Source organism: Labrus mixtus, chromosome 13, assembly GCF_963584025.1.
Source record: "Labrus mixtus chromosome 13, fLabMix1.1, whole genome shotgun sequence".
In the NCBI taxonomy this organism is placed as follows: Eukaryota; Metazoa; Chordata; class Actinopteri; order Labriformes; family Labridae; genus Labrus; species Labrus mixtus.
The window spans coordinates 26426350-26453916 of record NC_083624.1 but is presented as its reverse complement, the minus strand read 5'-3'; the positions used below and the strand labels follow the sequence as shown (position 1 = coordinate 26453916).

The window sequence follows — 27567 nt, the reverse complement described above, 5'->3', positions numbered from 1 at the left end:
TTTCCCTTGACTCCTTTAATAATTAATATATTGTTTAGTCTTGTGTTTATTGATACATTCTGCACTTAGTTCATCTTCCTTTGGTAAATGACCAAACATGACACTTACTTCCAATTTTGGTTGGTAGAAAAGGGCATTGAACAAAATATACTTACCAAAGAAATGAACATGACTCTGTTGATATCCTTAGGTTGAACTAAATGCTGAACAGGTTCTACAGGTTGTTACTGAATTACACGGAGAAAAGCTGGTTTAAGGCACTTTAAGGAATTTGCTTTTGTTGGCTTTGTCCACATCTTGGATTCAGTCTAATTAATATTAATGTATCAAACAGTGTGATGGACCTGTGACTATTATTTTTTTGTATGGGGATGCAGAAAATACACTCTGAATGAGTTTGGTAAACAGCTGGATTTTTTTATAGATGCAGTAAATATTGAGAAAGATATCTTTCATTTTAATGTGTGGTGGGGGGTTCCTGGTCACCTGGTTAATGTGAGTCAACTTTTCAATTAAATTTTAGGTCTGTTGTTTTTGTTGTTGTTGTCTTAACCAATTTTTGAGGAAACATTCTTTAACTTTAAGTGCTCAACTTCAGCTGTCTAGCTGTTTGTCTGTTGGCCTTAAAAGCAACAATATGTAACTTTTTCACCTTTGAATAGTAGTTTCAAAGATCGATTCAAACCTCTTACACATTCAAAGAAGTGTAAGAGGTTGTTGTTTTGATGGAGACTTTTGTTCATGCTTCCTGCTTGGTCTTAAACTAACACTGAGAGTGTGTGAGGAAAACTGCAAAGAAACCATTGTCCTCACGTTTCAAATATTGAAGCATTTTTTTATTATTGGATAGCAAAGGTTTGATGCAAGCGTTGCATGATGGTAAGCAACATGCATAAACATGTCGACTCTGCCCAGAGATTGTGACGTCAAAATGATGCAGCTTTAATACTGCCTCTGAAACCACATCCTCCTACAGACTGAATCCAGCTATAACTCACAGTCCAATGTCAACCTACACCCCCTTATTTTCTGATCCACTTCTCTTTGTCCTCCTTGACGTATGAATAATGTGTTGGCCTTGGATTAGACCAACAATTCCTTTATTCCTCTAACATACATTTACTCTGTGGAGAAGGCTATAATTGCTCTATGCCATCCGTCTCCATTGTTCTAAATAACAAAATAACTGGGTTACATGTTCCACCATGAATATGGACAATGTAGTTCACATTTGGGCCAGTCCCATATACAGGACCCTCCATATCTTCACAAGAGCTCAACATGTTTATCAATCCTAACTGAAAACAGTCCCCAACAACTCCATTATTTACTTCTGTTTAAATATTTCTTTGCTTTATGCTACAGTGCCCAACTGTTTTAAGAAACTCTGCCACTTTAAGAAATAAAAGTCTACATTTTTAACCCTTTTTTTATTTCTTCCTTTATCTAATGAGCTTTCAGTAAACTGCCACAGGCAAAGTATGGAGGTCGGGTATTATAAGAAGACAGACAAACACATTGTTAGTTTTAGCCTTTTACTGGGATTTGTTTGCAGAAAGAAAACTGCAATAATATTTTTTTTACCCCTGGAAAAAATACTTAAAAATCAACCTTATAATTATTTTTCATGTTTGTTTGTTGCTGGCAGACGGGACTAATTGTCCTCTATTCATGCAGCCTCACATCATGTGACTTTACTGACAGCACTCTAACAACACACCAGTCACACTGATTCACTGTGAGATTAAAAGCACACACACAACACCTAAGGCAACACCACTCTTGCACTTGAGAGACTGTTAATTGCTGGAAATATGTGAAAACAATGTCACATCAAATTTATGCATTTGAGGTTTAATTAGCCATAGGTTATGTCTTTCAGAGTCTTTTCTTCAAACCAGCCATGCACAGCCATCGGGGGCTCATTACACGAGCACTGTGTCACACTGTTGAGGAAAAGGGAACCAGTAGAAGCTATTCGGATCGTGTCCTCAGTCCAGGTTTAAATTAGATAACATTGTTCCTTAGAGTGTGCACATGTGAGCTTTTTGCTGGGATTACTGGAGGAATTTAACGTGATGTTACATCAGTGTTTGGCTCCCTGTATGGTCTGATTCCGCTGGCCATAGGTTTAGGTTTCTGGGTTTTACATTTCCACAAAAAGCTTTTCAAAGCAATCCCTGCTTGACATCTCATCCCTTGGATTTTGTGAACACATCACATTGATTTAATCCACATCCAGACCTGTCTCTTGTGATTGTGTGGCAAAATTGGATTTTCAACCAAGCGTTTAGTTTCCCCCTCCATTATCAGCCATTTTAAAAACATCATATCTTCGTCTACATTAGTCATTGAGTGTGTGAGGGGGTAAACCACGCCAATAAAACTATCGAGTGCTCTATCTGCCCGTCAGATACTGTGATAGCAGCGTGCAGGAGTAATGTGTGCTGGATGTATTGTGTGCTGGATGTGCCTCATTCACAGTAATGAGACTAAATTTAAAAGGCTGTGATCCATGAGATAAGTGACCTTTCTCTGTTGACTAGATGGTAATGCATTCCTCCCATCAAACAGCCGACCTGAATACATTTTCAAATGTTGAAGTCTAAAGAAATATTCAGTTCAGCCATGTGAAGCATTTGTTATGGAAACATTCATTCTGTTAAATTGCCTCCAAGAAATGAACATAATTCTGCCCAATGAATCTATATTTATGTTGAATCAATTGTTAAAAATTAAGCATAATCTTTTCTGTGAAAACTCTGATCTCTCTAATCTCCATCGAAGCATAAACATCCAGTATGTTGTCCAGTTTTTAGCCAGCCCCTGCCAATATTACATGGAGGCTTTGATTCATATTCAATGAACATTTAATCACTAACAGAGCAGATACAAACACACGGCTCACAGTCCTCCAGAGACTGGGATTGTGCTGCGTGCCTTCAAAGCGTTGTAATTAACACTGAACCGAGCACCAAAAGAGTCCGGCTGAGCTGATATATATTGCTGGCTTCTCCTGAGTTTAGATGACTGACTTGGAGGAAGGCAAAGTGGGGCTCACATGGTGCAAACTCAGGTGGCCGGAGTGATTGGAGAGAGAGAGAGAGGGAGAGAAAGAGAATGACGGGGGAGGGTTGAGACAAATCTCTCTTAATTCAGACATTGCCAAAATGTTCATTTGTCTTTAAGTAAGATGAATGAGGCTTGTGGTTGAGTGACTGGCTGATTGAACGGATCGGGGATGTGAGGAAATTGAGTTGCCTGACCCGTCACCGGCCCGGCAGGGTGGGGTAGTGCAGAGCCAAAGAGGGAGACATGGGTGCACCACCTGGCCTCTAGAAAACACATGGTTGTTTGAATCTTTAGAAAAAAAGACGTTATACTAAAAAGTCATTCATATCTTTGATGGTGAAAACACTTTCAGTGTTGGGTGTGTGTGGGCTGGAGACAATGCATGTAGCTGGGGTAAACGTTTTTTTTTAATGAAAAAGAACAACAAAATAATAGTACTTCACGAAACTAAGAATCTGATCCTTTATGAAGGAGCATATCTAACGCATATAAAAATTACACAACACCAACTACAAACAATTAAAACCCAAATCATAGTTAGCACAGAAAGCATAGAGACACACAGCGTGCAGACACAACTAGCTTCCTTTTAGCCAATGATGTAAACTTACAGTTTTTATGCAGCTCATTCAAAGGTCCTCTACATCACCATCCTGCTCATCATCTTTATCGTCCTTTTGTGGCGAGAAGACGGCCTCCACCTTGTTAGCCATTAGCATCTTCAATGCTAATATTATCAGTCTGTGTTTGTTGCCATAAAAAAGTGTCCACTCTCTCAATAACAAAAAGCAACAAGATCCATAATCAGGTGTTAAGCTACATTTGTTGCATTTAAATTAATCTATTTGATACTAATCACAACTCCTAGACTAGAAGCTAAGTTACCCATATAATGTTGTCCTATATTTTTAGTCACACTTGCAAGATACAAACCAACCAATCGAATCGCACAACAGGCAACAAGAGTCATGACATCATCACTTTAATCAATTGAATGTAATTACATAGATTTAAGATATTTTTTTCTGGTGTTTATATTCATCTTTTATATGCTTAATAATGTACTGCGATAACTACAAACATTGGCCTGCATAATTCTGATCTACCCTGTTTCAAAACTAATATAAATATACAAATATTTAGTTAATCACTATCAACTAAGGTCTGAAATTAATGCACTCATTTTTTAAATCAGGATTAATCACATGCTAGTTTGTCCCTTTAGGGAGCACTGTTGGATAAGCGTCCACGTTTGTCTCCCTGTTGTCACAGTGATGGAAAAGAAGGACACTGCTGCATGTCTCATTTCACTTTAAAGAACTCCTACAGCTTACGAGTCAAAAGTGATATCCACCTTTATAACATCAAACATTTCACTCTTTTACTGTTCCTTTTAGCTGTTTTCATTTGGTTTTTGATCTATAACATGGTCATTAAATTATTTCAAAATAAAAGCAGGGTTGAATTCAAACAGGAAGTACTTTCAGCTTAAGACAGTAGAATATTCAAAATTAAAGCCTAACAATTTTTCTTTTTTCAAATGAAAAATAATTGAATTTCAAACATGCAATTAAAAAATTTGATTAATCACAAAATTTCAATAGTTAATTGCGATTAAAAATGTTATCGTTTGATATTTATATAGATAGATATATATAGATTATGTTTTAGTTCTGATGAAGATCCAAAGCTCTCAATATGATTTGAAACATGTTGTGTAGCACAAAACCAAAATAACCGATTCCCCATACAGATTTTTCCATAGAATAACAGATACAGACGTAATTGTCAAAATATTATTCACTGTGGAAACATCTTTTTGATTTACAAGGGACTGCATATATAAAATAAATACACAGATTTCCAGCCATTGTTAATAGTTACTTCACTTATATGAGGAAAACATAGAGCAGCATGCATGTTGTGTCTTTGCACCTCAAGGCTGTGTGTGGCCAAGTTCACGATGGGATATTTCAGTAGTGGATTACACTGGCATGTTGATCTTCTAACAGATGACAAAGAATGTGGCCCTCTCAAATGACAAGCATTAACAGCCAGTCACTCACACCCGCTGTCAGACAATAACAACAAGACTGTGGCTGCAGAGCTGGAGTTGCATGGTGAACCATTTGTGGGTGCTGAAAGAATGTTTTAGGTTGGTCAAACCTTTTCAATTCTCCAGTGGGCGACAGGCAACGAGGGGAACTGGGATCCTACAAGAATGAATACTTTCATTTTCATTTTTCCTCTGGTCATTCTAGCAGGTAAGAACTTGTTTAAAACTATTAAAATGTGAGTTTGGTACCTTAAGAAATATCTGTGTGTATAACTCAACATTGATTACTTTGTTGTTAAAAGCACATGCAGTGACTTAAAGAAACATTTAATGTAAAAGAGTTAAAATACGTTACTGTCTTTTTATAATACATGTAGAGTGAAACTGTTCTGAGGTCAATTCAAGATTCATTTCTAACATAAAAACGTTTTATTATCGGCTTCTTGATTGACAGGGGCATGTGCGCTACTTCCAGATTTCTTCTTAACCCCTTCCTGTCTGTCACCACATGAAATCACCTGCATTATTAGATTAAGGTGACTCCTTATTTTCTTATCTGATTGTCTTGAGAATCATTCAACAATTCAAACAACATGTTGCTGTAAAATGACCTTCGTTTCAAGGTCAGCCGAAAAACTGAAAGGGGATCCTGCTGGGGGCCGGTAATAGATATGTAGAGGAAAGAGTACTCTGTTAACAAGTTCACGGGAGGGCTGTCATGTTTGAATCAAGTATCTAAATTTAGATCTTGAGATCAATATTGTGAGAATACACAAACATATATATCTGTAACATTTACACTGAGGGGCCGCAGGTTTTGAGAACATGTGCATGAATGTGATTTCTTCCATTTAACCTGGCGATTATAAAAAGTACATCTACACACTGAAAATATGTACACAAACAGAGGTGAAAAGGAAAAATGTGTCTGAATAATTCAATTCCACTGCACAGCAGTTTTTTTAAGCTTGAAAATGTACATGTCATAGAAAAGTGGGTCATTTTAAGACTACTTACACATACATCTATTCAACACCATGTACATGAACATATACATCTTATTCCATTTGTCACATCTATTTTCAACTCATATTAAATTAACTCAACTCAAGTATCAGATTGGCTTAGAGCAACACATTACTTTGGCACAGCATAATCATTTTCCTGCACACTCAGGGGGTACCCTGACGAGAGGAGAAATACGATAGTTTAGTATCTCATCTGTAAACAACTATGAGCCCATGTCCTGCATGGTGTGTTTTTTTTATTTTAGGCACTGCCTGGGCCTCGAAAGATGAAGCACAACTCGTCAAAACCCTCTTCACGGGCTACAATAAGGTCGTCCGTCCTGTCACTCACTTCAAGGACCCTGTGGTTGTAACTGTGGGCCTTCAGCTCATTCAGCTCATCAGTGTGGTGAGGTCTCATGTCACATACGATGTCACCCCGTCTGGATTAAGATTCGCTGTCATCAGCTGTCTAAACACATTTTTCTGTACTCACAGGACGAGGTCAACCAAATCGTCAGCAGCAATGTGCGACTGAAACAGGTTGGAAACATATACGCTCATCTTTATCTCAAATAAAGTCTCAACATCATGATGCAGAGGGCCACATCACTAATAGTAGTAAAAAGGATTAGTGAGAACTTATCAGACTTATTCTGCATAGCAGTAAATACCTGACATGTTTCTTTTGTTTTTTCAAGATTTTTGGGGCTTTTTGTGCCTATATTGTAGAGACAGGACAGTTGATAGAGTCAGAAATCAGGGTGAGAGTGGGTGATGGCATGTGGGAAAAGGAGCCACAGGTCGGATTCAAACCCTGGCGGCCCCCTTGGAGGACTACAGCCTCCGTACATGGGGCGCGCGCACTGACCACTAAGCCTTTCGGCGCCTCCAAACACCTTTCTAAAAAAAAGTTCAGATGCCAAGAAAATTGAATTCAAATAAATGAATAGTTGTTTTTGAAGATGCTAACTGAACAATATTGTAATCTAAAGAGTTTCATTTTTATCTTTTGACATGTGGATCATGCAGTAAACCTCAACATGCACTACCATAACACACTAACAAGTTATTGCTGCAGAAATACAGATTCATAAGAGAGACAAAGATCTTGGTCTTGCATTGTGATTATTTTGTTCAGTTTCAGTATCACCAAAGAAATGTATTGTTTGATTTAATCTGTTTTATTTCCCTGCATAAAGACTTGGGTTTCAAAGAGGCATATTTTAAGCTCCCTTAATCTTTGAACAAATATTTGTTTGTCCAAAACTCATCTTCACTTTGAAAATATATCAAAGATGTCATCATGTTTCCATGGTTGTCCTTGTCTGTTTGTTTGCAGAAATGGAAAGATGTGAACTTGATTTGGAATCCAGAGGATTACGGCGGCATCAAAAAGATCAGAGTTCCCTCCACTGACATTTGGCGCCCTGATCTGGTTCTCTACAACAAGTATGTTATCAGGCTATATTTAATCCTTGTCCTGACTTTTTTCTCTGAAACCTTTCTCTGACAGTAAGCTTTCATGTGACCTAAAACACCTGACTTCTAGAGACAATAAACACACCTGTTAGCAATGTTTTAAATCACATTTTCCTATCCTCTAGTATGCAACGTGTGAAAGCTCAGATTTCATTGGGCTAAATCTGGACTCTGTATTGCAGGTCCTACCCCCCTTCTCTTACCATATGCTGACACACTGCTGTTTTTCCCTGACAACCAGCCTCACTCGCTTCCACAACAACTTGTGCCAAGCTTAGCGTTGGTTGGCTGTGCTGTGCCCATCCTCAGGCACTGATGTCTCTCTGCGTTAATATTTAACTTATTGTGTCCCACGCTGATGTCGCCTGTGTTTGTCTGTCCCTGCAGCGCTGATGGTGACTTTGCCATCGTTCATGAGACCAAAGTGTTGCTGGAGTACACAGGGATGATCACGTGGAACCCGCCTGCCATCTTCAAGAGCTACTGTGAAATTATTGTGCTGCATTTCCCCTTTGACCTCCAGAACTGCAGTATGAAACTGGGGACCTGGACCTACGATGGAAATCTGGTCGTTGTTAATCCTGTAATTACATTCAGACCATTCATAGTCCTACATTTTGTCAACTTCTATTTAGATTAGTTTTCTTGAAGATATATAGATCAAAAGTTGATACCACTCTTTTGTCTGTCACTTAAATAACAGGCTGGTTTGCGTCCAGTTGCTGCGCTTCACTCGACTGATCTGACCTGAAGCTAGTTAATGCGAGGCCTCTGGGCTACTTAGTTAGTTTATTTAAAAGGACAATGTGCACTTACATTAAATGTTTGGGCGCACCAGATTTAGCTAAAAGCTACATTCCATCTGTAGTCCATTGCTACTGGATAATAGGTTGGGTGTAATTGGCTACCAAATTGGGAAAAAGGGGGATAAAATCTGATACAAATTTATGAGAAAGGAAATGTGGGAACATAGGTACGCTCCGGGTTAGCTAACCTTATATTAGCATAAAGTCAAGAAACAGGAAAAACAGACAGCTACTGTTTGTCTGAGGGTTAAAAAAAAAAACAGAAATGCTGAGGTTTATTAGTTGATGTCATCCGTTTATCAGCCTGTGTTTTCCTCACCAGGACAGTGACCGTCCTGATCTGAGTAACTTCATGGAAAGTGGAGAGTGGGTGATGAAGGATTTCCGTGGCTGGAAGCATTGGGTTTACTACGCCTGCTGCCCTGATACCCCTTACCTGGACATCACCTACCACTTCCTCATGCTGAGGCTCCCATTGTACTTCATCGTAAATGTCATCATCCCCTGCATGCTTTTCTCCTTTCTCACTGGACTGGTCTTCTATCTCCCTACAGACTCAGGTAACTTATATTATAACTTGATATAATATGAGGTATTAGTCAAAAGCATGCTACAAGACATGAAACATCCATCAGTTTAAAGTTAAGTCCTTTTATTCTGATATAAACAGCCAAAATGCAATAAAACATGCCACTTATTTTAAACATGCATCACACAAGACTGATATATCTCTACAAGTAAACTTTATAGTTTATATTAGATTTCATAGCTTTATCTCATTGTTGATTACATTGACGTGTGTAGCATCGTTATGTGTTGACCATAATTCAGTTGAAAATGATGATTAGTTAAAGGGCATACACTGCTTTGTAATTTAACTGCTATTATATATACAGCAGTATACAGCACAGATCAGTACTATAACAATACTTTTCTCATGTTTTTTTTCCAGTTTAAGATTGTCCGTTTATACAATATTAAGAAGGCATTGTGTTTGTTTATAAGTTTTGTATGAAGACAATTTATGACTGAACACACTGCTCGACAGCTTCATGGAAACAATTCAACATATTATCAAAGTGTCCATTTTCCTGATGTTACACTGTGCTTGTGAAGCCAGACAAATACCAAGTCGTAACTTGAGCTATTGATCAATGCTAACATTCGCTGTTGTGAATAATGTGTGGTTTTATTTTGAAATATTGTTAATATCCCTACACATTTGATATCTATTGTCCTTTAGAATCAGACTAGGTGAAGTGTTAACATTTTGCAAGATTCTCAATGTTTTTACGTTTTGGAAACCTGTGTACTGCAGATACTGTGTGCTTCCAAGCCTAAATGTTACATAGAAGAAAAAGGCATCTGTGTGAATATGGTAAATAGTTTTTACATTTGGGGAAATGAAGTTGATTTTCTTTAGCGATAGACCAAATGATCAACAGCATTCACATCTCTGTTTGCTGAAGGTGAAACTGAAAGTTACCAGTCAGTTTAGCTAAGCACAAACACTGGAGTGAGGTGCATTTTGTTGTTTTTGGATTGAGTAAGGCTGTCCGTTCCCATCTTCATCCACTCTTTGTGCTAATCTTTGCAAACTGTTTCCATGCAGTATCTTCAGCACAGACATTCATCCTCTCTTCTAACTCTCAGCAAGAAAGCAGAAAAGCTTAATTCAGTAACATTCAATTGAATCTATCCTGTAGAGTAGTTACCATGACATACTCTAAGAATAACAATAACTTATAAGGCTCATGTATGAATTGTCTGCTCAATGCTGCTCCATGTCTGTCCTGCATGATATAAATGTTTTTATATTAACCAAATGCTGCTTTATGTGTATCCTGCATGGTTTATGTATTTTCTCCTATGTATGCTCACCTGTCTGCTTAATAACTGTCATAATATTTCTATTTTTGTAGCTTTTAGCAATGTTTGAATTTGGTTTTTTTAGGGAGCCTTTTATAAAATCTGGTCAGGGACAACAGATGAAAATTAGCCGTTTGGCTAACTCTGGCATATTTACCGAAATGTTTATTAATATGCAATGTCCCTGTAAAATAAAAAATAAATAAATAAATAAACTAAGAATATAGTAGTGTATAATGAAAACACAGATGTGTGATAAGTGTTGGAAAAAGCCTTGTTCCTTTATTTTATTTTCAGTCTGAGGCTTCCCTCCATCGCTTGCTGCAGGAAGTGTGCACATCTGGCCGTGTTCCCAGTGTGTGGGTCTGCCTCATTACCCAGGGTCCCTCTGTGCTGTCATGTCTGAAAGCAGGCCTTTGCTTTAATGTATAATACATCACTTGATCCTAGATTCTGATATGGCGGCTGACAGGAAAAGAGCTGGTGCCCAAAAGACGCTCTCTCTGGGATAACTGCTCTCTTACTGTGCAACAAAAACAACATGTCTTGCATTTCACTTTTGAAATTGTGTCAGAATCTGTATACGTGTGCGGTTGTTGGTTATAACAACACCCCAAAAGAAGCTCAGACTGAAGTGTTCTGGAAACTGTTACCTGATAATACATTAGTTAATATGGTAAAAATGATCAGTCTGGTTTAACAGACTCTTTTTCCCCTAGTTGGATAATAAATGGAAGCTTCCCCATTTCCTTCAAGTACTCTCATGACCCTTCCTCTTCAGGCTTTGAAATACAAGTGTAAATGTTGTTTTTTATTTGTTATTTTATTTTTTTATTTGTAAATTTTATTTTATTCAAAGAAACAATAAAGTTAAGAAAAACAAACAAACATAAAATCTCAAATTTTGAATGAAAAGGAGCAAAAAGAAGACTAATCTTATAATATCTGCCCCTCTTTCACGAAACATTAATTAAAACAAAACAGAACACTTAAAATGTTCACTGATCACAAATATCTCTCTCAATGTTCTGTGCCTCGTGGAGAGTTTTGAACACATTTTGAAAAGTTAGCAGGAGCACTAAGCATGTTTTTTGTTTTGTGTCTCCAAGGTGAGAAGATGACCCTCAGCATCTCCGTCTTATTGTCTCTCACTGTGTTCCTGCTGGTCATCGTCGAGCTGATCCCCTCAACCTCCAGCGCCGTACCCCTCATTGGGAAATATATGCTCTTTACTATGGTCTTCGTCATTGCCTCGATCATCATCACGGTCATTGTCATCAACACCCACCACCGCTCACCAAGCACTCACACCATGCCTGACTGGGTCCGCAAGGTGAGTGGAAAAGAGGATTAAACCAAACTGACTTCTTTTCTTTTGATGGCAGAGCTGAATAACTAGAAATCATTTAGTCCTTCTGGGCTTGACATGCTTTGGAGAACAGCTTACTGTTTTTTTCTCTGTCTTATGATACCATCTAGTGGTAGCAGAAAGAACACGTTTTAGTTTATTAAATCAAATCCTCCAAATGTGGTACATTCATTAACATAGTGCATATCTTTATCCTTTCATGACAGGTTTTTATTGAAACCATTCCAAACCTCATGTTCTTCTCAACGATGAAACGTCCAGGAAAAGAGAAGCAGCAGATCAAGAGTATCTATGGTGCTGACTTTGACATCTCAGACATCTCTGGAAACCAAACCACTCCTGTTCCGTACCAGTCACCCATCACCCAGAACCCTGATGTCCGCAGTGCCATTGAAGGAATCAAGTACATCGCTGAAACCATGAAATCAGACGAGGAATCCAACAATGTAATTTTTATCTCATAATAAATGGTCTCTTATGAGTACATTTAACGAGTGTTGATTTTGAGTATATGACACATTGTCCATCTTCTCTTTCCAGGCTGCTGAAGAATGGAAGTTTGTGGCCATGGTGTTGGATCATATCCTGCTGTGTGTGTTCATGGCGGTGTGTCTAATCGGGACATTAGGAGTGTTCGCCGGCCGTCTCATTGAGCTGAGCATGCTTTAAAGCCTGGTGCATCAGGTTTTACCTGTTGAACTTCTCAGACTAACGCTTTTGAAATATATAAAGTTTTGTGAAGCTCCTGGATGTTGCCTTTAAAGAATACATATTTAGCATGTGGGAGTCTTGGTTTCTTACCTTTTTGGCATTTGAAGAATGCTTCTATTTGTGTTCGTACAAGATAATGTACAATATCTTATTCATATTTTCTAACAGAATTTTTTTAAATAATATATTTAGCCAATTGAAATGAAATGTTGATGTTTTTGTTTATGGGGAACAAACAAATAAATTATATTCTTCAATGTGACTGATTTAGAAGTACAGTTCTTATCAGTAGGCTTTTCTTTGATTTCTGATGTCTGTGAATTTGAAAACTGAAAAGTTGCACAAATTTAAATATTTCTTGAATACAAAAAGTGACATTTGATGTCTGTTGAAGCACTTTCTGTAGCATTCACATATGGCCTCACATCTTTTTCTTGTGAGCGTTTACCACTGTAGAATACTTTGAGGTATATTTTTCTTTTAACCCTCTATTTGGGCATTCAAATAGCAATGCAAATATTGTGCCTTTGCACTAATAGCTCTCAGCTTTTTTAATGAACCAAATCTGATGTTAAAGAAAGTGACAAGACTCAAAATTGGCCAATACAACTGATTCTGAAGTCAGAGAGTCATAGAAAAAAAAAATTATTTACAAAATAATAAGTCAAAGATTCAAGGAAAAATCTAAATAAAAAAAGACAAAATTATGACATAGAAATTCATAATCATAATATAATATTATTATATATTATAACCTCATAATATTAAATATCAGTTTTGAATTGTGAGATAAATTGTCATAGATATTAAAAGATTGTCAAAATATGAGATGAAGGTCATACTTGTCATGTATGAATAGGCCAAATAGAAATGACTGGACCCAATTGCAAATAACAAAGTATTTCATAAAACCAAAGTTAAAAAAAAAATAAAAATGCTCTCTTTACAATAAAAAAAAATACAAAATCAAAAGTTCAAAAGGAGAAATGACAAGGAGCCACGAGGAAACATACTACAGGTATGTAGAGCCTAGCCTAGTAGTGACACAGAAGGGAAGGAGATACTGGGGTAATCAGACACAGGTGTATGGAAGAGGATTAGGCCACTGAAAAAAAAAGATTTTTCAGAACCAAAATGTGTTTTTTTTCAGTGGCCTTAATCCTCTTCTGTACAGGTGAGACTAGTGACACAGGTGAAGATAATCAGGACCATCAAAACTGGAAGGAAACACACAGAGGCAGGAAGAAACATGATACATGAGGGAAAAAACTACAAAATAAAACAGGAAACACTGATAACTAAATTCAAGAACATGGCTTTTACCTCATTATTTTATTGTTTTTTTATCTCATATTTATGGTTTACCAGAGGTGGAAATATGTTGATGGTTCCCATGACAACAACCTTTTCCTTCAGTGTTTCTGAAAACCAGACCCACCAAGAGAAATGACCGGTCCCCTAAAAGATCCAGTGAATAGGCTAAGCTGCTCCTTAATCTGATTAATTCATATTAATGCATTTTCCTGCCCACTACGCCCACGAGAGCCCCTCTGGGCGGCCCTGCCAGTAGCTGTCCACTCAGGACTACTGACGCTGTCTCACTTGGGTTTTTCCCCTGCAGAATAAATTGGAAAATTCTTTTTATTATTGAACTTTCTCTCGAGATGACCTGGATAAAGCAGAGAGTGCTGACCCGAACTGAAAGGTTTTGAGCCACTCTTTGCAGACTGCTGAAGCTTAACTGGCTACATGGTACAAGAGAGGGCATATAACATTCAGGGGTAAGTAACATTTACAAAACTGAACTGCAACCAAGTTATATTTTGGCTATAGAGGAAACAAGTTATTTCATATCTTAAAGATTTAATTCTTATTACTTTGATAAGTGAAGAAGTGTACGCTGCAGGTGAATCTTTTCAGCTGACTGTTTTTCAAAGGGCTCACTCCTGTGATTTTATCCCACGGCATGACAGCACAGCAGGCATGACAGCAGCCTGCTAACATCAACCTCCAATTTATACGAACAGGAGGACCTTCTTCAGGCACCATGTCCTCTGACAAGCTTTGTCCGGCTCTCTTGGAGTGCTTTGGGATAATATTATGTGGATACATCGCAGGGAGGGCAAACATCATCACATCCACCCAGGCCAAAGGATTAGGAAATTTTGTGTCCAAGTTCGCCCTCCCAGCACTGCTGTTCAAGAACATGGTCCTGTTAGACTTCGGTAACGTCATCTGGCCATTCCTATGGAGCATCCTCATCGCCAAAGTGTGTGTGTTTCTCCTTGTGTGTGTCCTCACGTTGGTAGTTGCAAGTCCTGACAATCGCTTCAACAAAGCTGGGATTTACTCAATATTTGCCACTCAAAGCAATGATTTTTCTCTGGGATATCCTATAAGTGAGTATAATACCTATTAGCCTATTATTTTGTTTTTACACAAGAGGATTTGCAGAAACAAAAAACTCTGCTCTGATCCTATTATGCTCATTACCTGATGTTAAAATACAGGGTGTTCTAATTGTCAATATTTAAGGGGATAAAACTATTGTTACCAAGCATTATTCTGTTACAGGTTGTTACAAGCTATTAGCTCATAATCCCCCTGAGTTACACTAAGACCCAGGATTGGGTGCAATTGTTCTACACATGAAAGTGGGTAAAGCAAAATAAAATTAAATGGGTTTTTATGTGAGCAGCATTTCAGCATGGTATCTTTTCTACTTTTTATACAGCACATCTCAGATGATAACGTTTTTGAGTTAGGTCAGGGGTGGGCAACTGGTGGCCCGGAGGCCACATGCGGCCCCCATCAACCCTCAAAGTGGCCATCAGGTCAATTTTTACATATCAATTAATTTGAAACATGAAGAAAAACATGACAAAATCTGCCATGAAATCATGAAAACCAGAAATATGTCCATAATCATATTTGATCACTGGTATATGTTTAATTAAATTTGAGACATAATTGACTGTAATTGTTTTTGTATACTACAATTTGGCCCCCTGGCAGTGAGAATTACATGAATGTGGCCCTTGCTGATGTGACCGAAGTTGCCCATCCCTGCTATAGGTGCATTCGTGCTGCAACAAGTCAGTTGCTAAATAGGCTTTGGAGGTCACTGAGCCATCTTTTCATCTTTGTCCACAGTTGAGGCCTTGTACAAGAGAACCAACCCACAATACCTTCAGTACATCTACCTGGTTGCACCTGTGTCCCTGATTATTCTAAATCCCATTGGCTTCGTCTTCTGTGAGATCCAGAAATGGAGGAATCAGGACAACCACCAGCAGAGCAAATTTTTGATTGTGGGACATGTATTATTACAGGTTCTGAAGAACCCCATAGTATTCATGGTTATCATCGGCCTCATCGCCCACCTTATCCTTCAACACAACATTCCTGCATTCATGACTGAATTTGTGGATTGCTTGGCTGACTCTTTTGGGGGAGCAGCTCTCTTCTACCTCGGTCTGTCCATGGTGGGTCAGTTAAGGAAACTCACCTGTTCCACATTTGTGACACTGATACTACTCCTTACAGCCAAACTGTGAGTAATATACCTTTTACTGCACATGAATATTATTTTTCTAGAAGAGATTTCTCAGTGTTATTAGCTAACCACTCCTGCATGAAACTCAGCTAGATAATACTTTGTCAAATGCGATCTACATGTTGTTTTGTTGGTTAGGCTGATTTTGGCCCTTTTCAGACCACAACCCCTTGAAACTTAAGGGTGGTGTGTATTAATGCAAAGCATATTAGCAGTGACGGTTCTAGACCACTTTTACTGAGGGGGCCAAACTGGGGCCAGTTGTTTTGTCAGAGGGGAACATTAAACCCAGGTGAAAAGATGATTGCTTTTAAAAATGTATATATGTTATGCCAAATAATAGCACACATCATAAAATACCATGATTTATATGTTTCAGTAACAGTATTTATATCTAGATTGTGAGTCTGGTTGTTAAGTCAAATACTGTGTATGTGTTATTAGGGGGACTCTTCCTTTTAGAGGGGTGGCCACAGGGGGGCACTGGCCCCTTTTGGCCCCTGCCTAGAACCGCCCACGCATATTAGTAATGCACTTGTTACTAATTTTACCCTCACCCACCAAATAAAGATCTTTTGATGTGACTTTCAGGTTGCTAATGCCCCTGATCTGCAAGAACATGGTGGATCTGTTGGACCGAGGCAACACCAGTGCATTGAACCACTCAAGCCTCTCCAATTATGCCTTTATTTATGGAGTGTTACCCTCCGCACCAAGTGTGGCTATCTATGCTGTCTATTACAATGTAGAGGTTGAAGTTGTGAGTTCTTTATTAGCCTCTTTCTGCTCTTGATCCATACAGTACCATTGTCCCCCCTTGAACTCCCTCCATGGTATCATATCACTCTGCTGTCTTTCAGGTCACCTCTGGGATGGTGATCTGCACTTTTCTCTCAGCTCCAATAATGTACGTGTCTGCCTGGTTGCTGTCGATCCGTCGAATGGATGCACAGCGTGTGATGGTTTCACTTCAGAGTGTCACCTTTTACATGAGCATACTGAGCTTGTTTTTACTGGTGAGATGCGACTTCATGTCCTTGTGACATGCGGCACTATAAATACGATTTTTGTAGATTTATCTTTAATAAATGTTTTTGTTCTACTTCTGTTCTCTGTACGTAAAATTGAGGTCAGAGTGAAGTCTGCAACAACTCAGTGCTTTTAGTAAAATTTTTTACATAATTAAAGGGATACTTCACTCATTTGCATTAATCTTTGTATCATTAGAAACCTGGTAGTATTTTTGAATGGTTGTGCATCCCGCCCTCATTTTCTCCTGAGATGGGAAATCTTTGTATTTCTGAGTCTGAAAAGGAGCTTCCAGTGACGCAAAATGACGATTTCTGCATCAGCTGTTGCGGTTAGCGGGGTGAAACTACAACGCTAGTTCCTCATATTTTTGACCACTGACGCTACAGACCAATCACAGATCAGTGGGTGGGAACTCACTCCCAGGATCGAAACTTAACGTCCGCCATATTGCTTGGAAGCTATGCTAACAGGCTCTATGGAGAAAGCTGATAATGGCGAATAAATATAAATATAGCGGCGAGACGGCTGCTGCCGACAGGCCGGTCTTGTGTTTTGGCTGCTGCGGCCGCTGCCAGCTCAGCAGCCGAGACATGATGCCTGCCTGTCGGTGGCGGTGAGGACGAGGAGCCGGGGCCGGCTCAAGCTGGGGCGGACTGGTAGTGTCGGTGCTCTCACTGTTTGTCTATGGACACAGACATAGAGTCTGTTTTCTGCCAGGAATTTCCAAGATGCTAATTCCTTCTGGAAGAAATCTCAGAATTAGTTGAGGAAATGGTCTTATGTGTTGAAGTAAATATGTCTGGAAATGTTTTTATTACTATATTTCTACTGCTATACAGTATATTTTGGAAAAACTGTAACGATCGAATTTCCCTCTGGGATTAATAAAGTATTTCTGACCTTAGTGGGAGTGACCTGCGGTGCTGTGCATTCTGGGATTTGGTGTCTTTCATCAACATGAGCCAAAAAGACACTTTCTGCCTTTTTCTTGGCCAAGAAGGCACCAACTTCAAAATGTATTTCACATTTCTACTACATATATGACCCAATGTCAATACAGATTCATGTTTCAAAGGGTAAAGTAGTATCCCTTTAATAACCCTTCATCTGAAAATACAAAGATTTCTCAACTGATGTAGCAAGGTGAGACTTGATGCTATGAAAGCAAGCAAACTTGAGTGAAAGGTGACACATGTTTCATAAGTCATTAGTCTGTGGTATTGCTTGCTTCAATTGTTATTAATAAATGTTTGTTTTTTTAAATATTGGACATTTTTTAATTGATTTTGTATTTGTTTTTCTGACAGGTGTGGACATTTACTGTTATTTTTTTGAGTAAGAAAATTAAAAGACTACCTCATATATTGACAGTCAACCTTTTCGTGGCACAGGTAAGCAAACTGGCACAGACTCTCTAAATTGACAGTATTGCTGCAACTTGTCTTCATTAAATGTCCATCATAATGTTGCCTCTAGATTATAACTTGCATTGGGATGATCCTGTGGAGCTACGTGGTTGAAGGGACAGACTTTGTCGGGCAGGTCCTGACCTTCACATTACTCTGTACCTCACTCTACAGCACCTATGTGTGGCCAGGTATGTTGTGATGTGTGTAAAAATACATTCAAGTGAATTAATTTGTTTTTTATTTGAGAGCTTTGCATTCTAAAGTGTGGTTGCTCATTTTGACTTTTCAGCTATAATAGCCCTCTCTCTTGTGCTCGTTAAGAAGTATGGGGATCTGAAAGTTTCACCAGGCGTGTTAGTCCTTGCAGGCTGGGGGTGAGTCACTTAAAAAATAGAAATGATTTCAAGCTAGCTAAGATCATCTCTAGTAGTTGATTCAAAACCAGGATTCAGCATCATCAGATCCTTCAAAAGGATTTTAGATTTTGTCACACCTTGCCGACATCTCTAAATGGATGAAAGAACGCCACCTTCGGCTCAACTCAACCTATCTCCTTGACATCCCAGCCAGTACCTCTGTGCAGCTGAAGATCAATGTCCAGCTTGGACCAAACAAACTTAGAGCCACAAAGTCTTGCCTGTGTGATGATTGGCGATCAGCTAAACTTTTAGGTTCACATGGCCTCAATTGCTCGGTCACAGTGATTTGTGCAGTGTACAAATCAGAGGAAGATCAGACCCTTCCTGTCAGAGCTCAATACAAAGCTCCTCGTACTGGCTCATGTTATATCACACACTGACTACTGCAACTCCTCACTGGCGGCAGGTCTCCCTGCATGCACACAGATGATTCAGAGCACAGCAGCGCAACAACTGCTCTTTATCCCACTCAAAACCACACATCACTCCACTGTCCATCTCTCTCCTCTGGCTCCCAGCTGCAGCCTGCAACAAATTCAAAAACCCTGTGGCCCGCTTACAAGCCACAGGGTTCATGCCTATCTGAACTCACTAACATCCAAGTGTACAGTACACTACAGCCCACTACGCTCTGCCACTGAAAGGCGCCTGGTTCCACCTTTACAAGGCCCTGAGTCACTAGCTAAACTGTTCTCCCCTTTAGTCCCGCGGTGGTGGAATAAATTTCCACATCCCCTTTCGATCTGCAGATTCCCTTTCCATCTTTAAGAAAAGCTCAAGACCCAGCTTTTACATCAACACCTAGATGCAATACAAAAATACTCACACTGTGGTGCCAACAATATACCTACATTTTTTTAAATCCATTTAAAAAACACAGCATTAAATAAAATTTAAAAAAAGTTATATTTTTTGGGAGCCACAGTGTTGCAACTGTTTGCATTGCATCTAATCATTTTTACGACTCATCACATGCAACTAATGCAACTGATGAATTCAATGAAATCGATTTAGAATACTCGTGATGATAATATCAAATGGCAGCTGTTGTTGTTGTAGATAGTGATAAAAAAGAAACTACACACCAAGTGCACTGCCTGTCAGCCCCTGTGTCTGATCTGTTTATTTCCTCCTGTCTTGATCCCTGCTTACTCTTTGGACAAAAGTGTTTGGAAAAATGAATTGTAGAATTATAGAAAGCAGTTGTTTTTCAAAAGGCTGCCAATATTTTTTTTCTTGCCATTTTCAAAAGCAGATGATCTGTTTGATTAAAGCCTTTTGTTTTCTCCACGTGAACGTGTAAGGCATGCACTTAGTTCAATTTGAGTTTCTGTGTAGAGGCAGTTAGGTCAAGAAGGAGACGCACTAAAGAAGGATTCATTAGCATGAAAGAAAGGAAAGGCCATAGCACACACATGGCAAACTAACGACAGTGAGGGTAAACTGAAAACTTATGGATGTCACCGCTGTGAGTGAGCGCACTCATACACCTGATCCACAGGATGAAGGGCAGAAAGAGCCAGTGCATCCAAAACATCCTCCAAGATTCTCTGCACATACTGTCTCAATTCCCTGCTGTTTACTTCATCATTCATTCATTTTGTACTTGTATATACCCCCTATTTTTATTTATCTTATCTAATCTTTTCTGTTTAATGTGTATTTTGTATTTTGACCTTACTTGTATGTGCTGCTGCAATGACCAAATTTCCCCTCTGGGGATCAATAAAGTACTATCCTATCCTCAGATATCTGCCCTGATAGGAAGGTTGGGGTCACAGGCAGACACAGTGAACACACTAGTTTTAAAAACAGTTGAGAATGCTAGCCGGTGGAGCTGGAGTAATGGTATTGGCCTTCTGATGACCTGTGCAGAAAGGTGTACCACTATTTGAGATACCAAGCAAATGTCTGAAAGATAACTTCAATATAGTTATACACGGGTAACCTTATTCAAACATCAATACATGGATGTATCATTATCTTTTTATTGACAGGGTTCCAGCCGTGGTGACAGCTGTGTTGCTCTTTTCTGGAGAAAAAGTATCAGACATGATTGACTCATCGTTCATTTACGGCAAACCACAGGTAATCGGAGGAAATCATTCTCAAGTTTTAAGATGAAGATGTTTAAGAAGAGAGTGAATTATTTAATAGTCAACACGTGTGTCTTTTCTTTAACAGATAATCTGCACCTCTGTTGTAGCCGCCCTCAGTTTACTGCTGGGAGGGGGCTGTCTTATGTGTCTCAGCAGAGGAAGCAGGACCCAGACCACAGACCAGACCAGAGACGAAAACTCTGTAGTGGCTCCTGTGACTGAAGAAATCCAGACGAAGTTTGACCCTGTCAACCCGTCAGTCGAGTTTAATGGAGGTACGCCTCTTTTGGAGATTTATTGGGTTAAGAGACTTATAAAACAGCCTGATATTATGGCATTGTAATAATCCAGTCCAGAGCTAATACATGGATTTAACATTTTTTGAGACAGGAGGTCACTGATTTTAGCAAAGGTATATTGGTGAAAAAGACTTCACTAATCCAAAGTAAACTCTTATTCACTCGAAAAGTGTCCAAAGCAAACTGTCACATAGGAAATACAACTTTAATCTGATGTTCATCCTCTCACAGATAATTCTAATTTCACATATTGTTAAAAAACTGCAATTATCAAATGGTGCCTCTGATGTCTTTGCCGGTTTTGTCCTGGACATGTGGATGTCATTTTATTTTCTTAACTAAAATCTCATCCAGCTGTCTTTCGACAGTCAACTGTATCACTCATTGAGAAGCTTTAAAGGCTTTCTATGTAATTTTTCACACTTAAATATAATATAAATCATGTATCTCCTCTGAAAATAACTCTGTGAGTCATGACTGTCTACAATGGGTGTAACACCAGAGTCCCACTGTCTGTGATGTTTTCAGAGTTTTCAGAGTCCTATCTTCACTTTGTTTACATCGCCAGGACGGCCGGCTGACTCCTCCCCTCGTGTATAAAAGTTGTTTAATTGAGGGACTAGAGAAAAGAAGAATAACATACTGTACTCACTGCTTAACTGTGTTTCTAGATCACGCTCATTTCAGGTAAATTTACATGCAGTGTGAAGATACGAGCATAAAAAGATCGCTAGCATTAGCATGCTAACACAACAATGCAGCGCGAGTTGTTTTGGTTTCATGCTGGTGCTCAAGGGCGACATCTGCTGGATCATAAAATCACATATAAAGCCTTTAACATGGAAAATGTCTAAAGAGATTTGGTTTTACGGTATGGACTGGTTGTCTAACTCCTATCCCCCAGAAGCAGTTTCAGTTATTAATAATAACAATATAGAAGTAATCAATCTCTTCCCTGATGGTTTGTTTGATTTACAGTTCATCAAAAGGTATCAGCATTATTATTATACATTATACACACATTATTATGTCAGCCTGTTGCATCATCAGCTTACAGGAGCTTTGAACAGGTAAGATGTTTTAAACTCCTGCTCTGCTGCCACCTACAGGTCAGTTTGAGAAAACGTGCACATCCACAGACCGCCTGCTTGTTCATGTGGATGGACTCCAACAGGTTGCAGACAGACAAGTTTCCCGTCATGAGCTCTTGTGTCTGCTCCTGACTGTCATCTTGCTTGCTGTAAGTAAACCACCACTTTTTAAAGTCTGCATTATTATATTTATCACAAGCCTGCAGAAAAACTCGTCTTAAGCGGTACTGGTTCTGCAGAAAGCATCCGTCAACAATATCAACAAAGTTATTTTTTCATGTTTCAAACATTAAATCTTTCTTATTTATTGTTTTGTCAGAACTTCTCCAGCTGCTTGTGGTTGCTCTTTTATCGCGTCCCTGGGAGACTCTACTTGGAGCTGCAGTTCTTCTGTGCTGTGGCCAACTATGGACAGGTTGGTGATAAAATAGAGATTACATAAATAACAAAGATTGCCATGATTAATGATCATATAGTGTCATGATGTGTTTTCTGTTGCCAGGGTTTTCTCTCTTTTGCTGTGTTCGGTCTGGACAAGCACTTGTTGATACTTCTATTTTGCAAAAGGTAATAATACATTTATTTAAACTTTGTCAAAATGTAAAGCATGTTGTAAGTTGTTTATACACACAACAAACGGTATGTAACACTGGATTTATACTCTGGGTATATTACACTGAACACTTACGAGCATGTTGTGTCCACTATTAAAAGGTTTGGAAAAAGAGACTTCGATATCAAAATCAGAGGCCCTATCATGGCCCCTAAGAGGAGATGGGCTAATAAGGCCTTCAAGAAGACGAGGACTTGTAAGGATGCAATGGGGAGAAAGTCAGAGGAAAGCCCTCTAAACATACAGAATCTGATCAGCGACGGCTCAGAGAAAAAAGATCCAGAGCATAAAAAAGAGGAAAAAGCACAACAGGCAGGTTCAACAGTAGAATTTGTACAAGAAGAGAAAAAGGTGATCATCCATTACCTCTCCACTGTACCTGATACACAGACAACAAAGGAGGATCCAAGACCCAGTGGAAGTGAAGCAAAACCACAGGGGATCAACGTCAAGAGGAAAAAGAGGTTGAAAAGATAATATATCTTAAAAAAGCTGGCAAGAGACGTTTGACAATGAATGTTTAATCAGCAACTAAAAAAAATCACTTTTGTTCTGAAACTATATTTTGAAAGAATAGTTTTTGACTTTTAAATCAACATGCATTAAAAACAAATGTGTGTGATTTGTTTGAATGTGTTCTGATAACAGGTTATAGGTGTTATATCTATTACAATACTGACTGTTAAAAAAAATATGTGATGATATGATGAATCTCATGAAAAGTAAGAAATGAGAATTAAATACTGATAACCTCCTCACAGTACTTTTATCTTTCATAAATCTTTCATACAGCAGGCCTTTGCTGTAATGTATAATACATCACTCGATCTCAGTTTCTGATATGGCTGCTGAGAGGAAAATGTGGAGAGCAGTTATCCCTCTATGCTCTCTTACTGAGCGACACAAACAACATGTTCTGCATTGAAGTTGACACTGAAATGGTGGCAGAAGCTGTTCACTTGTGTAACAGTTAGTCTTTGAAACAACAACTAAAAATGCTGCTTAGTCTTTTAATGTGATTTTCTAAAGGGTGAACAGTACGGGTATTGTGTTGTACTGTGTAAACTCTAAAGGTGGACTCCAACTAGGGAGCCAAATTGTATCATTAGGGAGATTAAGTATTTGAGACACGAACAGCTCTCCTTTGTGGCAGTGTAATTAGTTTGCTATTTGTGGGTATCATGGTTAAAGTACGATTGGATATTTGCATTATCAGAGGCAGAACTTGTGTTAAAATATACTTTTTAGGCTGTGTTGCAATGGGCTGCTAGTAGCTTTCCTTGCGTTTTAACCTCACATTTTCTTGTGTTAGTACCTGAAATGTGGTGCTTTGGACACACTTTTTCTTTTTGAGTCTTTAAAGAATTCAGTTTAGAAGATTTAAATGATGTGTTATTTTTAAAGTTAAAAAACAGGAATATGGTAAAGTGATTTTTTAACTGCAGATCACACCTACCCTCTCACACAATGATGGCAGAGGCTGCTATTCAAAGTGTCCATCAGTATCCATAACACATTCACACGCCGCCAATGAAGCAGCTTAATTTGGGATTAAGGACATATCGGACTACAGGCTGGGGATTGAACCCCTGACCTGTTTGAGAGATGACCAACTCTACCACTGTGGTACTTTAATGTTTGAGTAGTAAAAGTGGAAAAGATAAGAAATGATTAGAAAGGGTAAATACATTAATTTGTGTTTGTCTGTGATGCCAAACCTGCATAAATCGGGGCCCTTAGATAAACCCAATCTGGTCTGGATCTTCCCCTGGGGGACAGACTTTATGGACCTAACTTTCTCAGACCTACCTTTTGACCTCCCAGAGTTTATCAAGTCAAATTGTGAACCATTTTCCTTGTTTGATACAAACTAAAGATTAAGTCTATATGTTTTCATTATTGTTTGTCATGTAATATTATCTAATAATTCACATTAAAGAACGTATTGTAAATGGGCATGTTATTTTTTTATTTTTGACCTTGAAAGCTGCACGTCAGTGTACTTCAAAAATTATTATTAACTATTTTAATAAAGATGCTTATATCATGAGGTTATACGGTATATGAGCACAATCTTTTCTAAAGGCTCGCTGTGGCAAGATTGTTTTGTCAGTTATTTTCCTGCTTTTTGTAGTCATCTCATAACCCTTACAGGTCTTATGTTGATTGATCACAAATACGCAGCAACTCTCTATCCATGGTAAGTTTTATACAATATCAAAAAGTCAGCAGGGAGGTTGAAGATGCTCCCAAACAATCACGAGACGCCCCTGGAGGCCACAAGGGGAGTAAAACATGAGAACAAAATAATGACTTGATTCTATTTGTCTCACACTAACGTTTTTTCTCTGCATTATATTGCCATCTAGTGGTAAGAGACAGACTTTTATTTTGTATTTAATTACTGTAAAACATCCCAATGTTGACCATTCACTTACAGAGTGCATATTGTTAATGTATGTTATTTATTTTATTTCAAATATATCTGGCAACCAAGCATTCTTATTCCCTACCAATCACCCAGAACTCTGCAGTCTAGTACATTGCAAAAACCTTCAGATGAGTAATCCATCCAACAATGTTAGATTTATATAAAAAGAAAAATCTGTTGTGTATGTGTAATGATTCTTAGGTTTTGTGTTTCTGACACATTGTTTGTCTTTTCTTTCAAGGCTTCAGGAGAGAGTGGATGTTTCATGTTGTCGTTGGATTTTGTTCTGTGTGTTCATGGTGGTGTGTCTCAACTGCACATTAGGAGTGTTCACAGGGTGTCTAACACGGGCTGAGCATGCCCTGAAGGCCTGTAGTTCATGTTTTACCTGTTGAACATCTCAGATGAACTGTTTGTCTCTAATAGAGTAATGTTTAACGTTTTTGTTTTTCCACATTCATATTTGTTACACCCTAGTATTTAAAGTCCTGTTTGTGTGTGTGTGTGTGTGTGTGTGTGTGTGTGTGTGTGTGTGTGTGTGTGTGTGTGTGTGTGTGTGTGTGTGTGTGTGTGTGTGTGTGTGTGTGTGTGTGTGTGTGTGCGCGCGTGTGTGTGTGCGTGCATGTGTGTGTTTGTGTTTGTGTGTTTGCTTTTGGTGGTGGAATAAAGTTCTTATTTGCTTAAGATCATGTGTTTTCAGTCTTGCTTGTCATGTTTGCAGATTCTTTCTGTTGTATGTGACTTTGATAATGTTTAAGTTTTTTTTAAATTACTTAAGGTGGAAAGTGTAAAAGCTGAAATTTCAACAGATAACATGCAATCACACATAAATTATGATATGAATGTTAGACTATTAGCTGATATTTTCTATAAGAGACCCTTACACTTTCCCCTACAATGTAAAGACATGGAGATCTGTTGGGGGGGACATTGCACAAGCAACATGCCTCTCCATTTTTTTTTTTTTTTTAATTAAAGAGGGTTTACCACTTTTTCCCATTGCAATTTTTACCATACAAATGTCATTCAGTCACCCCTCCACACTATTTGACATTCAAATGCCAAGGCAAATATGGTCCCTAAGTATTATAAGTTATGACATGTGGTTTCCCCTGGTTACGCATCCTTCACACAGCTCTAACCAAATGTGAAGCTGATGTTTTTGTAGCACAAAATAACATGGAAAGAGAAAAGCAGGTTACATTGACATGGGAGAGGCAACAAAAAAAGTACAGAGATAGAAGAGACACAGATAGAAGAGACAAATAAACACAGATAACATGCAAACTATGGGGGAGAGAGGGAGAAACAGAAGATACATGAGGAATCAAGGAGACAAGAGTCATGATGAAGAGTAGAAAGTGGTAGTGGCTTGTAAAGGTTTGTCACAACATGAAAGAGGAAAAGCCTACAAGCCTTCTTGTTTCCCACTTTTGTTTTGTTGTTTCACATGTGTGACCATTTAGACTCTGGGATCTGTTTATGAAAATACTGAGCTCAGAAATACAAGAAGTTGAAGTCTACTTAAAGGGTAGAATTTCTTGTTAAGTCAATGGAAACAACACAAGAATACAACACAAGGTCAAATGCTGAAAGCAAACCAGAGCTGTACCCACTTTTAAATTGTATCTTAAATCAATAATTTTAAACTGGTTTAAGGCATTTGTATTGTCATATTGTTGTACATGTATTTTAATGTATCCTCAATGTTATGGGCTTTTATGTGATCGACTTGTACATTTTTACTCTGTTTGTTTACCCAAAGGCCCAACTAGGGACACAAGTTGGAAATTAGCAATAGCTATATACTCTTTATGCAGCACATAAGTTTCATGTATGTAATGGAGCTATGTTAAATTGCATTGTCCTTATTCAATAAATACATTCAAATTCAAATTCAAATTGAAGCAGAAATCCCATAAGCAAAACAACTAGAAACATATACCAAAAAGACACATGTTTGAAATGACTAATAGAAACATGTTAACTGCAAAGATAAGCACACACAAAAAAAAAACAAGGGCACAAAAAAATGTGTGTGAGTCTATCAGTATAGGAGAGAGGTATGGAGGCTTTTGATCTTCAGTATATCTGCCCTTGGGCAAAATAAAACCCCATGGTTTTATTTTCTATAAGTCTTTTTCTACTTTTTCCTATGAAACCGAATCAATCTTTTTGCAGACAGATACATGGGCTATATATTGCATTCCATGTTTGCGACCATTTGGGTATGAAATAGATCAGCA

General features: G+C 38.4%; 2 protein-coding genes across 2 annotated transcripts; both read left to right on the top strand.

Annotated features, from left to right (window-relative positions):
• The first annotated feature begins 5134 nt into the window (after window positions 1–5134).
• LOC132987419 (acetylcholine receptor subunit alpha-like) lies at window positions 5135–12648 on the top strand. The gene is made up of 9 exons (XM_061054477.1): window positions 5135–5336; window positions 6402–6544; window positions 6634–6678; window positions 7478–7587; window positions 8005–8200; window positions 8746–8983; window positions 11402–11625; window positions 11868–12107; window positions 12202–12648. Exons 1-9 carry the CDS (start codon window positions 5294–5296, stop codon window positions 12328–12330), a joined length of 1368 nt encoding a protein of 455 aa, XP_060910460.1. The 5' UTR covers window positions 5135–5293; the 3' UTR covers window positions 12331–12648.
• Window positions 12649–14342: 1694 nt separating this feature from the next.
• On the top strand, window positions 14343–23367 carry LOC132986530 (lysosomal cholesterol signaling protein-like). The gene is made up of 13 exons (XM_061052986.1): window positions 14343–14771; window positions 15526–15925; window positions 16520–16688; window positions 16789–16944; window positions 18268–18351; window positions 18437–18557; window positions 18659–18743; window positions 20786–20876; window positions 20973–21162; window positions 22296–22426; window positions 22597–22692; window positions 22780–22844; window positions 22992–23367. Exons 1-13 carry the CDS (start codon window positions 14420–14422, stop codon window positions 23365–23367), a joined length of 2316 nt encoding a protein of 771 aa, XP_060908969.1. The 5' UTR covers window positions 14343–14419.
• Window positions 23368–27567: the final 4200 nt, after the last annotated feature.